Below are 15,054 nucleotides of genomic sequence, written 5' to 3' on the forward strand. Positions count from 1 at the left end.
GATCTAGGGAGTATCTTTATTCAAAAATTTTCTGTACGCTACGCGCCAACCAGTGGTGGCGCTCCGCTTAGATAGTGTCGAAAGCGCTCCTACAGACCATTCTCGCCACGCCTGACCAATACCCTTAGCTCCGCCACTGCCGCCGCGCCTCCTACTCCTATGTGTGTAGTGTTCGGTTTCGGAAATATCTGCTATTTTTTCATTTCCTTCAACCAAGTTTTATAATAGCCGTTATAAGAGGTTTTAATGTTTGTACACCAATAAATTAACTGTGTCTGAATTTTCGAAAATTTTTGACCAACATTCTGCATCACACTTCCCTCTACTCGTGCAATTTTGACCGGTCTGTTAGGGGTTGAAGGAAGTTTTTCTATATTGGTTGTCCATAGATGAAATTTTGTACAACATTATGGGTATGTTTTCAAGTGAGTTTATTCACGAGAAATGTGAATTTTCAAATTCTGAACAAATATGGGGCTTAAAACCTTGAAAAGTGGGGCTGACGGGTATTGTGGGCCGCGACGTAGAATCACCTACAAAAGCAAAGAACCACAGGAGATGCCATCAGGTCGAACATGATGTGTGCCGGGTTGACAAACTTCAAAAAGGTTATGGATGGAAAAAAAAAACTTAGGAAATACCTGGTTCTCAGGCAAAAAGTGTACATCTGGTTGGTCATTTCAAGCCCGAGAAGTGCCGTTTCCGGTGATCTGGGGGGGTTTCAAAACAAGAAATTTTCTTGTACGCTGCGCGCCAACCGATGGTGGCGCTCCGCTTAGATAGTAATTCGCGCCCCCCGGGTTTGAAAATGAGTAAGCCAATCAGGTGGCATCGTGGGGTCTCGCCTTGCAAGGTTTAATAGAGACTCAATACACATCTGTTGTCATCTCAACAATATATTTGGAATAATAGGTCAGAGGAAGATATGGACAATCGAGTGTCCTGGTGCACAGTAACCAATGAAGGGACTAGAACCTGGACAAATGGACTAGAACCTGGACAAATAGCAGTGTTTTTCAGTCTACAACAAATTAACATTAAATCTGTGCCTATAAGTTCATGATTTAATGTATTCTTTTTCATAGCTAGAATTGTACCTTTACTATTTACACTTTTTTTGGAAGCCACATAATGAACAACCTGTGATTTTCTCCATCACAAGGTGGGGGAGAGGGGGCAGGGATGTGGTCTTAACATTGACGGGCACTTGATCTTTCCCCGTTTCTGTTTAATATTACCACATGTGTGCCTAATCCCCCCCTCCCACTCATGAGTTCTTTAAACCAGGCCCTGACAGGAAGGCAGAATGTTTACTGCACTTGCTACGTACGTAAATTTGTCGATGGAACATAATTTCTATAGTAAATGTGAAAAAGAAAATGAGCTAAAAACAAGGACACATACAGTTACTATTTTAAAGTAAAAAAAAAGCAAACCTGCGCTGCAAAACCAGTGTTAAACAATTTATTGAATTCTTTAGCTTCCTAACATACATGATATATAATGTAGACATAGATAGATTTCACCAATAAAAAAATGCATATTTAATATATAATCGTTTTATTTGAATTGAGTACTGTATTTGTGTAATGGTTGGGAAGATTTACTTCAGCTGATAGTAAAACATGTTACTTCGGGACACTGGTATAAGATGCATATGAAGAAAAAAAAGGATTCAAAATTGATTGTTACTGATATACATTAATATTGCAGCTGGGAAGGCACTAACCTGGTTACATTACAATCAGATAAATAAATTAATACAATTACCGGCATCTGATATCATTACCATGTTAAATAGTATTACACGAAGTATGTACCTCTGCAGTGAATCACTAAAACCCCCTTAGCCAGACCACCAAAGTAATGCAACCTGTCCATTGGAATAATTTAGATTTAGTCATAATCACATGCAATGTGTCTGTCTAAACAAAAAGGATTCTTGTGGAGGAAAAGTATTAGAGAAACAAGCCTAGAGGATTAAAAGCATGCCCAAAAATATCAAAAAACACATTTCAAAAACTTAATGATAAGGTACATAATTATTTGGCAGAGTAAGTTTTAACGTTCATATACCTTTGTACGCATACCTACCTACTGGTTGATGCATATTTACATGACTGGCTGATGCACATTTATATGACTGGCTAATGCATATTTATATGACTGGCTGATGCATGCTGATGCATATTTACATGACTGGCTAATGCATATTTATATGACTGGCTAATGCATATTTATATGACTGGCTGATGCATGCTGATGCATATTTACATGACTGGCTAATGCATATTTATATGACTGGCTAATGCATATTTATATGATAAGAACCGGCAGGTAAAAGCATCATTCTGCACTCTATTATAAAGAGGAGCAAATGGATTCCTTTCATGACTGTCTACATTGTCTTTGCAATACTGATATGCTTGTAGCAAACATCTGAAATAATCACAATGACCCCCCCCCCCCTTTCCTCAATATTGGCTTTAACAATGATTGTGCAAACGAGTAAGTATGGTTCACTGTATAAAACAAAGCATGGCATTGTCCTGTCCTGTCCTGCCTGTTTACAAGTAGACCAACCATTCTGTTTTGAAATATTGCTTTTAGCAACACTTGACATGGATTCAGATGTGAGTTGATCTTACTTGCTAAGTAAGCCTTCTTGTGTACATACACCTGTAAGCCTGTTTTATCTGTCAGTGAACATGCTTACTACAACAAAAGCTTTAGAGGTGTCTGTCTATATTGTGTATTATATTTTATTGTATATTTTATTGTATATTGTGTCTTTCATTTGTCTATATTGTGTATTAAATACAGGGGTTAGTGATTACACAAGTAAGATACACATTATTCAGGGGAATGGTTTAGGTCTAAGACTGTATGTAAATGTTACAAGGGATTCCAAATTTCAATATATTTTATTTTTGGCAGCAGTAGGTCAGAGCCATGGCATAAGACCGCTGCAGTGTTTACAAAATGAGCCTGTGCACATAGTCACTCTGGCTTGATAGTGTGACAAGCTGACTTCAATCTGCTCACTGATTGTGGAAGTCAGTTGACTGCTCGAAGTACGCTACTGTGGCAAGCTATCATCAGTTCAGCCACTCAGTGCTGAATTATATCGATTGCACAGCGAATGCTGCGAACACTGACTCCGTTGAGGCTTAGTTTCTATGCTAGACTGCTAATCTTCCATAATCTTTGATGAGGGGGTTTTCATGCTAGATTGCTGATCTTCCTAATTTATAAGAAATGATGTAGAAAGTCTTTCTCACTTTGCTGTCGGTTACTTGTCATGAATCCTTCGTATCTACTGATAGTTTGTACACATCTGTTCGTCTGTGACTCCATACTGGCATTTGTTTTCGCACAGACTTGAGGTAGTCCAGGTCAATGTTTGCAAGACAGACATCTTGACCTTCATGACAACTTGCAATAATCTGTCCCCAGGGGTCAACCACCTACATGAATGCAGAATGTTATAAAAAAAAATATGAAATCACCTTGCAGTCAAATTGATTGATAAAATTGCAGTTTATGAACTGGCAGGTCAAACTCTCTAAACTTTGAAAATGTAAAGAATAAAACATCTGCTCAATTAACCAATCTTTACTTCGTCGGTTATTTTTAATTGTTTAAGAGATATATTATTATCAAGTTCATCCAACCTTCTCTTTTAAAGTTATTGTATTTTATACAAGCAGTATACCCACACACACTCATCACCATTGCATACCGTATATATTCCTTTTGTATATAGCAAGGAACCAATTAAAACCTGCTGGTCACACATTTGATGGGGTCTAGTGTAGTAAAAGGGATATGAAAGGCTGAGCATTAAAACATATATGAATACCACTGGCCTGTGAAATGAAGCCATTTGTTCCAGCTCCCAGCTGAATACCTAGAGGTGCTTTATTGTTTGGATATCAAACATTGCACACAATTGTTTGATTTTGCTGGTTTAGTTTTCCTTTGAATTGAAGTGACCTTGGAAAATAATTCAATGGTGTAATTATTTTCAATAGTTGGTGATGTGTGGTCAAGCATGGAGCTGTATATAGATCCATGGGTCGAGTGACTTAAATACTTAAATTACAATGACCTCAATTCTGTAGGGATTCTCATTGCACCATGCTGTAAAAGAAAAGAAACCAGAAATGCAAAACTGCATTGAAGTTTCGATTACAGTCATTCTTCCCCTCCACCTACCAGACCATCTCCTTCAACTACCCCCCCCCACCCCCCACACTTACACATATGCATTACTCCATTATCTTAGCGAGAGTATAAATACACATGCCTGTGCACTTTTGAGCATTTTGGAACAAAAGATGTTCATATGATGGGCTTTCAGGTTTTACTTCAATGCATGGATATTATTCACTCATATTTGAGTCGAAAATTCAACAAATGTTGCAATTTCATCATGATGATTGTCAATATTACATCAATGCAGACATTTGGACTTAAAAGCCACTTCCATGTATGATTCTCCATCACTTTGCTGATCCGAAACAAAAGCAAAGAATTAAATGATTGCAGAAAATATATCAAAAAATGCATTGTGATTTCTATGATTTAACATGAGCAATTTTCTTCATGAATCTACAGTAATGTATAGTGAGGGTGTACAGCATACCTGATCTTATTTATACAGTGAAAAGCAGTGTGATGTAACAAACAATGAATTCACAATGAAACAGGCTGTCCTGAAATGACCATTGAAACAACAACAGGCTTCTTGTACTAAATGTGATAGATACATCAACATACTAAATATGACATCTGTTCTTGCTAAAATATTTTGAAAATAAGCATGGTTTCATAATTTGACCCCTGGTGAACTCATACGACCATGATGTCCGCCCACAACATTTAGGCTTCTTGTACTCAGTGTGGTACAATGACATACCAAATATGCGATCTGTCCAAGCTTCTCTAGCGATATTATGTTTAGGAAGGTGTGTTAGTGTAAAGAGACAGGTAAGAGGGGAGTGAAGTAAATGTTTTGCATTTGTTTACTTCAAATGACCTTTGACCTGCACCAACAGCAATAATAGGCTCTTTAACTTTGGTATGGTACATCTGAAAACCAAATATGAGATCTGTCTAATATCATGGTTACAAGGCTTTCACAATTTGACCTGTTGCCCCAAATGACCTCTGACCTCCACCAAAATCAATAGGCTTCTGTTATTTATTGCTATACACTTACATACCAAATATGAGATCTGCCCAAGCTTCCATATTGAGTTATCATGTTTACAAGGTTTTCACAATTTGACACCTGGTGACCACAAATGACCTAATTCACCTCCACCAAAATTAAAAGGCTTTTTGCACTCAATGTGACACTTCTACACACCAAATATGAAGTTGGTCTGACTGCCCTTCTTGAGATATTGTGTTTACAAGGTTTTCGCAATTTGACACCTGGTGACCCCAAATGACCTTTTACCTCCACCAAAATTAAAAGGCTTTTTGTACTCAATGTGACACTTCTACACACCAAATATGAAGTTGGTCTGACTTCCCTTCTTGAGATATTGTGTTTACAAGGTTTTCACAATTTGACCCCTGGTAACCCCAAATGATCTTTGACCTCCACCAAAAAAAATATAGGATTCTTGTAGTTAAGGTGGTACTTCTACACACCAAATATGACATAGGTCTGACCTTCTCCCTTGAGATATCGTGTTTACAAGCTGGGCGTCACAAATGCACTCACACACACACACACGCCATCATGAATGCAAAGGTAAGGATTATCATCGAAACCAAATGTCAAAGACAGTACCATGTGTTGTCCCTGTATAACATCACAAATAATTTTGCAATGTACTATCTGAATAAGTGTCCACATATTTTTTAACTCAGAAATGGAATAGACTATCAAGATTGGAGTTGTACAAAAAAGAATTCTTCTTTTCATTTGCTCAGTATTTGGCAAAGATTAGCTTGTGGGTTTTGCAAATATGTTATTTCATATGATTGATTCCCTGCAGTTTACATTCTTTCTATATTGCTTACCATTGAATGTCCATACATCACTCGCCCGGAACTGAGTTGGCCAGTCTGTGCAGCAGCTACCACATAGCATTGGTTCTCTATTGCCCTGGCTCGCAGAAGTGCCTGCATGTTAAGTACATGAAAATTAATAATTAGACATCACAGCCTATTTTATACATATGTATCTCTACCATTTTCATTTTCTTTTCTATCATATTTAGTAAAAATATGTCATTGTTGGGGGGTTATATATATGGGTATCAAATGTAGAAAGATAAGTGATCTTCCTGTTGTGAGATGAGGCATGGAACTTTTCAGCAGGTTTTTAATCGCTTCAGTAACAAGTTTACAAGATTGTGGTCAAACATATACCTCAACTGCTTAACAGTAAAAAGTTTACAAGACTGTGGTCAAACATATACCTCGATCGTAAAGTCTAAGTACAATAATAGAGCTAGCCATCAGTTAGTAATGCTGTACAGGTTACATAAAGTTACATTCATAGAGATATACAGGAGATGAAAGAGCTTGATTCAATTAATAGTACAGTGTGTTTTGAGAATTGGAACTTGCAAAGACACATCCTTGCAGACATATTCTCTGGACACAGATATACAGGAGATGAAAGAGCAGGGGATATGATCATACAATTAATGACTATACTTTGCTTGGTTCAATTAATAGTGGAGTGTGTTTTGAGAATTGGAACAGTCACCTGTCAGTTGATATATCAAACACACTTACAAAACAGAGTCTGAGGACTCTATAGAGAAAGTCTTGGCAGACAAAGTGGATTGCTTGATGAACTCTACTGAATGGTACCTATCATTACTTGGATAAATGAAAACTAAATATCATAGAAATAAAAATTCACCACAACTAAAATACCCTTTCATACTGTGTCAGCATGAAAACATTAGCCACTTTTAAGAAATTACTTCAAATTCACTTTTTCTTTTTAGGAATTTTGCTGTAAATCTATATTGGTTTCAAAATTTTGCCTTAGTATATATATATATATTTTTATATTAATATTCAAGCTGCGTCCATTTTATTTTTTTGTATTCATATTTTAAGGGGTTTTGTCATTTTGTTACTTAAAGGATTGGTTCAAGAGTCTGACATGTCTATCTTGTATGAAAGAGCTTAAAAAGACAAACAGAATAGTGAAGAAACTACCATGATAGCATTCTCTGTTAAGGAGATATCACACTTTGAAGATTTCACATGGTGTAGAAAGACTAACTGTGAGGGTGTGATGTCACATCCTCACTTCCTTAACATGTGTCAATATGTTTCATTAAAAAATAATTACATTTGTTTTCACAAATCTAGAAAAATATAATCAAACATTCTTCAGATTTTAAATCTCAAATACTTCCCTTGACACATATGAGATCTCCTGACGTATCTTTTGGTTGTAAGTCATAAAATCTTACAAAATATTTTAATAAAATAACAAAGACTTTTCAGGAATGTGAGGATATGACATCACAGCTAGTCTGATTTCAGCAGTTTCTACACAATCAGATAGAAATTTAAACTTGAATATCTCCTAAACGGAAAAAGATATTGAAAAATTTCTTCACTATTGGGTTTCTTTTATTGTCCTCTTTCATATAAGATAAACATTTGTGACACCTGAACTAATCCTTTAAAATTACTTAAAACTCACTTTTCCTTTCTAGGAATTCACTGTAAATCTATTTTGCTTTTAAAATTATTCCTTCGTATATGTATATATTTTTTTATATTAATATTTAAGTTGTGTCAATTTTATTTGTCATATTCATATTTTAAGGGTTTTGTCATTTTGTTGTCATTGTAAAGCACTCTTGAACATGCTTAAGCATGAAAAGAGCACTATATAAATCTGGTACATAATAATCATAAAAAATCTTGCTATTGTGCAGTGCCATTTAAGTCTGATGTGAAGAAGTTGAGCAATCTTTAATGATAGACTTTTCTTATATTTATCAAACCCTTCTTGGCGGCCTGTTTCAGTTAGGAGATTAATTTCTTCTGTCTCTGGCAACAGATGAGCAACAACGATGTGGTACTATCATTACACTTTAGGTATACACCTACTGTACCTCCCAATGAGCCAGGCCTGTAGTCTGCAGAAAGGCAGATGGGTAAGTCAGGATATCTGCTCCTTGCTTGGCCAGAGATAGCGATAACTCAGGAAATCTCAGATCATAGCACTGCAATGATCGGTACGAAATAACAGCAATTCAGGATTTTAATATGTATAAATAGATGTTTATTATGAAAATAAATGTACCATTATAATAAATGGATTACAATTCGGCCAAGCAAACCTTCATTACGCAAGTACTACTCCTTGATATAATATTACCAAATCAGTCGATAAAGATACAGTGTTAAGCATCTTTGTGTATGCTGCAATTTCCAGTTTTTTAAAAGAAAAACATTACAGGTACCATAAGATATCGAAGCGATCATGAAAGCGCATCAATCTCTTCATAAACTAATTCAGTTTAAGCAGACATTTGACTGTATACTCACATTGAACACTATTGAACGGTGCACATGTACTTCCACGTTGTATTGATGTGATTAAACCACATGATAGCCAGATTCATACGGTGCAATATACAGTTTAACAAGCATGGTCAAGAATTATCAGTATAAATTTGAAAGAAAAAAAAATTTAAGTACAATTGGTACAGAGTTTGGAAAAACATTTTTGAACAATTACAGAAGTTTTGGTTGGTGTGCCAAATGCATTTGCTTGTGCAAATGAAACTGAGTGGCATTGTGATGTTTCAGTAGACAATGTTACAGTACACCACAGATTAATAGATCGGACATCCTTGCAAATCTGTTCAAATTATAAAGTAGTCTTGCTCCTGTACGCGCATATCGTTGAACTGCATGATTGATTCTCATGTTACCAGAAAGGATACAATGGCAAGGCCGATATTACCCACAGGACTAGTTACTGGTGGGACAATCTTTTCCCCTGGAATGGTCCAAGAAGATTCTTTGATGGGTGCCATACCTTCAACAGCCATATCATATAGGTGAAGCTTATCGTAGAATTCAACCACTTTGCCGGAAGAGTCGATGATCACATGACGGTTGTAGAGTCGATGATTCTCAGATGGATCTTCACTCTATGATCATAATAAAGAATTTTCATTGGTCATATTAAATGTTAACACATAATATAGCTATTTGAATCAAGCATCCATACGTTTAGGAGGAAAGTCTCATGGCTGATGCTAAGCGAAATTGCTGCAACCTTTCTGTATCTTTCAGGCAAAAACAACATCCTCATAGCATTTTGTATCGGAAGAAATGATTTTTTTCAGATTATGTGATAGTTTTTATATGCGCATCTTGCAACAACAGAATGGATGACGCCATCAGAGTACATCAGCTGAAAATGTCTTTGTTTTTACTATATACCTTGTCAATCATTCGGCCATAGAAGAAAAGATTATTTCTACAAGAAAGTTACATTTTGATAAATTTCTAAGTACAAAGATTTTTGACAGCTACGCAAACATTCCAAAGGTATCAAGTTTCAAGGATGAATCAACAAGGCGGATATAATTTAGCCTAAGCTTTTGACGAGCACTCATCCAGATGACATCACAGACCCCCAGACTATGATCCAACTTCCTGGAGTAGTTCAAGGTTCAGCCAGTCAAAATAAATTCAAACAACAATACAACCATATATCCAGTTAAAGGCAATATTTAAGATAGGGGTTTTGCTCTAGCAGTGTGGAATATTTCTCTCCAATACAACTATCACATTATTTGTAAACCAGAAAATCCTTTGAAAGGTTTTGTCTTGTCAGTAAAGAATGCAATATGTGGCTAACAGCAAATTTGTTCAAACTGAGATAAGCCACAGAGTTATAACAATATATTTGGACCCCTAAATCTGTTGACCTCTGACCTCCACCAAAACAAGTTTTATACATGGTAAGATGAACTAGCTCATCTCCCATGCACAGCATGATGATAGTTCAATCCTCACTGTTACACTTTAAAGTCTGTTGTGAGAAGATTCAGAGTTGCGATTTCAACGCCTCCCCGAATGAAAAAAAGAGTAATTCTTGGACTCACTTGTAGAACTAAATGTCTATTAACATTCACCCAACCTGGCTTGCTGCCAGATTCAGGCTAGCCTTACAAACAAAGATACATGTAGAAGAAGTACACTGCCAGGAGTGAATGGGGGTGCTGGGGGGTGGGGGGGGGAACATGCCCATCAATATGAAAGAGAATTACATTTGCATGTGAAGACCTGGGCTTACCTTTGAATGAATTCCAATTGACAACCAAACCCCCAAGCTGGAAGCTAGCTCTTGGTAATACTTAACGGTAGGGCCATCCATTGGCTCAACCAATTTCATAGACTCTTCTATAGTGTCTGCAAGGTAGTCTGTACCCTCAGGCAGGAATACCATCTGTATGCAAATCACAAATAGAAACTACTGTATGCAGGTTAAGTATATAACATGTACAGTATGTATTGCTTCTAGTAGTCTCAGATTACATTGAAACCCAGTTGACCTTAAATACTTGTAAGTCCTCCACCAAACATGAGGCAAAGTCTTGGTTACTCATGTAGCAGACAATTAAAGTCTTTGGCTGATCAAATTAAACTCCAGATTCAAAACAAAGTTTCCAAAAGGTAAAATCTTTTATATTAATTTTCATTGGCTTTACTTTGGATACTTTTGTATCCCTAGTAAACTTTCTAATTGTGGTGACATGTCCAGACCATGGGACCAAAAAAATGACTTACTGTAAGCTGCAAATTAGTCTGCACACAGATACAGCAACAAGATACAAATTATTATTTAGTTTAGTACTTCTCAAGGGTTGGGGAGTCGATAGAAGCTCATTTGAAACCCTATCCATGCGATGACCATGAATTAACAACGGCTTATATACCAAGTCTTCTCTTTTCCATGAGTGTTCAGAGAAAACTTTACAATTAAAGGCAGGCATGGAGCTGTTGCACCCATTCCTGCAGTCGAAGGAGTACCTCAGCATCTGACCACTTTCTCAAATACTGCATGGGGGAAGGTGAAGGCACCCAATTCATCATAACTGCAGTGCAGTGCAGCTACGATGCACAAAGTTGTTTTGAAACCGTTGGAAGAACTGAATTCCCGAATCAGAAATACCAAAATCGACAGAAGACTCTGTTCAATAATGATGCAAAGCAGCAATTTTAAGGCGGCCAAGAGAATCTATTTCCTGACCAGTGAGGATTTGGACCTGGAATCTACGGAATGCAAAAAGGGCAAAATTTGTTAATAACTTCCTGATTTGTAGCTCAACAACCATGTAAAAATTGTTAACAACGTGTTTTGTAATGACAGAAATGTAAAAATTATATTTACAAAGGGATTTGTAGCAACAGTTGTTGCTACAGATCAAGTTGTTGTTAACAGAGTTTACATGGTTATTGCTACTAAACAGGATGTTGCTAACAAATTTTACATGGTGTGTGCTACAACTGATGCCGCTGTTACTGAATTTTGCCCTCTTGGCATTCCATAGGAATCTAATGATTGTGGGGTGGACAATCTAACCATCACACCACTTATTCATACAAAGTTTACAGTACTTCACTGTAGCATACAGTCGCAGTTGTTCATGGTTTTATCATGGAGTAGGTCAATGACCACTTTCTCTATAACTTTAGAGATTTGAAACGTTCATCAAAGAGGTACACAAGTCTGTTTTCACTGTGTACGAAATTTCATTCACACTTTGCAACTCATCATTCTTGGCTACACATGTAATAATACACAGTGATCAGTTTCAGTGCAAACTTGTGACCTCAAATGGACCTTTGACCATAATGTTATAGACCTTCATCAATAGAGTTCTGACAGTACATAATAAGGTGAAACTATGCACACTTGGTATAAAGTTCATCCCAGCTTTACTTTGTCACAAAATTTGTTCACATATTTTTCAGACTTTGATCTAAAATTACCTTTGACCTCCACAAAAACCAAAAAAGGGTTCTTGTACCGTCTTAGATCATTCAAAATTTGCATTTAATGTTACATTATTTACAATGTTTGTAGACTTTGACTTTTGTTGAAGTCATGTGAGCTTACACCTCCAAATATCAATATTACTTGCACTCACTAAGATGAATCCAGGTTTTGCTTTTGAAGTTATCCTGTTAATAAGCTCTTCAGACTTTGGCTTCCATTGACCTCAAATGACTTTAGACCATAAATGGTGAAGACTCGCGCAAAAAGAACTTCTAATGCCGGTAATCTGACCTAGTTTCGAATGAGGTGTAACAGAAGTGTTAGACACCACCATCGATCCCAGAAAATACACACACAGCTTGCTACCGTCGATAATTAGACACTAGTGTACAGTCAGTACATACAGCTGCGGTCAATACCCACAGCACAGTGAATAAACGATACAGCGATGGACATCTCAGGTCCAGCTAAAGATAACAAAGTATCACGTTTCATTACTGTCTGCACTTTGTAGCGACTCAAACAAAACATCACTTGCAAGCACCACAAAGTTAACTTTTCAGATGGCCGCACGCAGTTTGGGGCGAGTCTTCAATGCCTTTAAAAGGAAAGACCAAGGTTTGTAATAACTGAGGTGAATCCACATGCTACTGTACATAATACCAAAGCTTGTGGATCCAAGCTTGGCTATTAAAGTCATTGTGTTTACAATTTTTCAAGACTTTGACCTCGAGTGACCCATATAAACTTTGACATACAAAAAAGCACAAGGATTCTTCTTTTTAGTAAGGAGCATTTACATACCAAGTGTGAAGTTGAAAACTCATGCATTTCCTGAGCCATAGAGTTTACAAGCCAAGAATCACTAACACATGAAAACCATTGCCATTGCATACTAATTTGCCATCAGCAAGGAATAAGAATTGAGGAAACATACTACACCTTTGCTCCTGATTTAGCTGCTTTAGTTACCAGTTGTTTGCAATCTTCCCGGTTTTTATCTTTGTCTGATCTACAAGCTAACTGACAAACAGCAATCAGGTTGCTCAACCCTTCTGATTCTGCCATTTTTTATCCCTCTCTGGGAGAAATCTGACCTCCTGTTAAGAAATGAAAAAGAATGAAATTTGACTGAAGAGTAAACAGCTCACACAGTTAATAACAATATTTTTATCCAACTTGTAATAATAGTAATAAAGGGCTGTGCCAGTTTGCAATGTACAAAGAATTGAAAATCATGATCAAACATTTAACATAAAATTAACTTGAATGAACCTTATAACTTTAGTGTTGTAACCTTCTCTTCCTGCCCATTGTAAATTTGCCTTAAAAATTGCTATAAGTATTTGTTTTGGACCTAAAGATGCATAAAATCTCCAAAAATATACAATTAACTTCAAAGCATGATGTTAACATGTACTGTACATCACTAGTAATACATACTCTCTAGTTATTGAAAGGAAAATGTCTGTTCCAGTATAAAACCTAACATTAACTGTTTTTCACATGTATGTATTATTCCTTAAATTTACTAGTCTAGTAGACACACATCATTGATATTCAACAAGTGAGTTAATGTTAATCATTTATCAATTCAATATTGAAGTGATTATTCGCAGGGCAGCCCGGCGAATAACGTACACAGACACCTTATTCACAGGGCTGTGATGATTTTGAAAATAGGTTTATTATTGGCTTTCGATGACTATCATTTTTGATTTGACGTCATTCATTTGACCTCTGCACCTCGGCGCGCAAACCTGAAGTTCTTTCATGTCTTTCAGTTTCAGAGGAATGACATTTTTTTTATGTTGGCGGCACTAATGCTAGACTGGTTCAATCTTAAGGCCCTAGGCTCCCAAAACCAATCCTAGCAGCATTAAGATAGGACTCCCAAAGGCCAATAAATTCCCCAAATATAGGGGCTCCCAATTAAGACTTTCCAAAAGCCAGCTGGTGCCCGAAAAGCTAACTCGAATAGCCCCAAAAGTTACTGAGCCCATTAACCCAGTCTAAGGCTGTCCTGTGATTGTGAATAAGGTGTATGTGTCTGGATATTCGCAGGGCTCAGCCCTATGAATAAGGTGTATGTGTCTGGCTATTCTCAGGGCAGCCCTGCAAATAAGGTGTCTGTGTCAGGCTGTTCGCAGGGCTGCCCTGTGAATAAGATACTTGTGTCAGACTATTTGCAGGGCTGCCCTGCGAATAAGATGTTTGTGTCCGGCTATTCGCAGGGCTGCCCTGCGAATAAGCCCCACTATTCAATATAGGCCTAGTAGGCAATTTCCATGCAAACTTTGCCATGTTATATCATATATTAATACAAAATTAATAATTCAACCACGACATGTACATTTCAGGTTTTTTCTTTGAAAACGGGTCGGTCTTAAATGACTGGCATTGGCTGACGCAATGACTTTCGGTATGTTTTGCTTTGCCTTCGCAGAACACATCTACCTGCAATAGGCAATACTGTACAATACTTAGGCCTAGGCTATCTAGGCCTATGCTAAAAACCAGGGAACTAGCCTTAGCAGTTTCAGTACAGTCACTAACAGTTACACTAACACTAAACATATAAAACTTTTCGAATATCGAAATAAGATGTTGAGCAAGATTATTCCTGACTTTATTTAATTTGGTACCGCAATAGTTAGTCGCATATAACTGCGGTACTTGATTCGCCAGATCTGTCTCGATCCAGTGCGCTTCAGGAACGGTTGACGTTGAGACAGGAAAAGCGAGCGAAGCAAGCAGACGACAAAAAACAAACAACTCACTTGAGCAAGGTCAAAAGAGGTACAGCGCGCATGCGAATCTGGTACGCAATTTGCCACAGAAGAGGGGATAAATGTGGGGACTGGGATGGGTTGAGGCAAATTGGGAGGGGTCAATGAAACAGTTTGACAGGGGGGGAGGCTGTGTAAAGTGCACACCACGAGAACATGTATGGGGTCTATACAAAGAGCACAATGTTCTGCTACGGTCTATATACTAGACTATGCTGAGTCTACCCAGCGACGCGAATGAGTCTC

General features: G+C 37.2%; 1 protein-coding gene across 2 annotated transcripts; it reads right to left on the reverse strand.

The window, feature by feature from the left end:
* Positions 1-1,450: 1,450 nt before the first annotated feature.
* LOC139961493 (deaminated glutathione amidase-like) lies at positions 1,451-14,819 on the reverse strand. 2 transcript variants are annotated; one of them, XM_071960688.1, is made up of 7 exons: positions 14,665-14,819; positions 12,962-13,119; positions 10,313-10,465; positions 8,949-9,158; positions 8,112-8,222; positions 6,040-6,141; positions 1,451-3,467 (listed from the first exon to the last, which is right to left on the reverse strand). In XM_071960688.1, the coding sequence occupies exons 2-7, from the start codon at positions 13,085-13,087 to the stop codon at positions 3,300-3,302; spliced, it is 870 nt and encodes a 289-aa protein (XP_071816789.1). In that variant the 5' UTR covers positions 13,088-13,119; positions 14,665-14,819; the 3' UTR covers positions 1,451-3,299. The 2 variants fall into 2 exon arrangements, with proteins under 2 accessions (XP_071816789.1, XP_071816790.1); XM_071960689.1 differs by having other exon boundaries at positions 14,648-14,785.
* Positions 14,820-15,054: the final 235 nt, after the last annotated feature.

Source organism: Apostichopus japonicus, chromosome 20 (genome assembly GCF_037975245.1).
Source record: "Apostichopus japonicus isolate 1M-3 chromosome 20, ASM3797524v1, whole genome shotgun sequence".
Lineage (NCBI taxonomy): Eukaryota > Metazoa > Echinodermata > Holothuroidea > Aspidochirotida > Stichopodidae > Apostichopus > Apostichopus japonicus.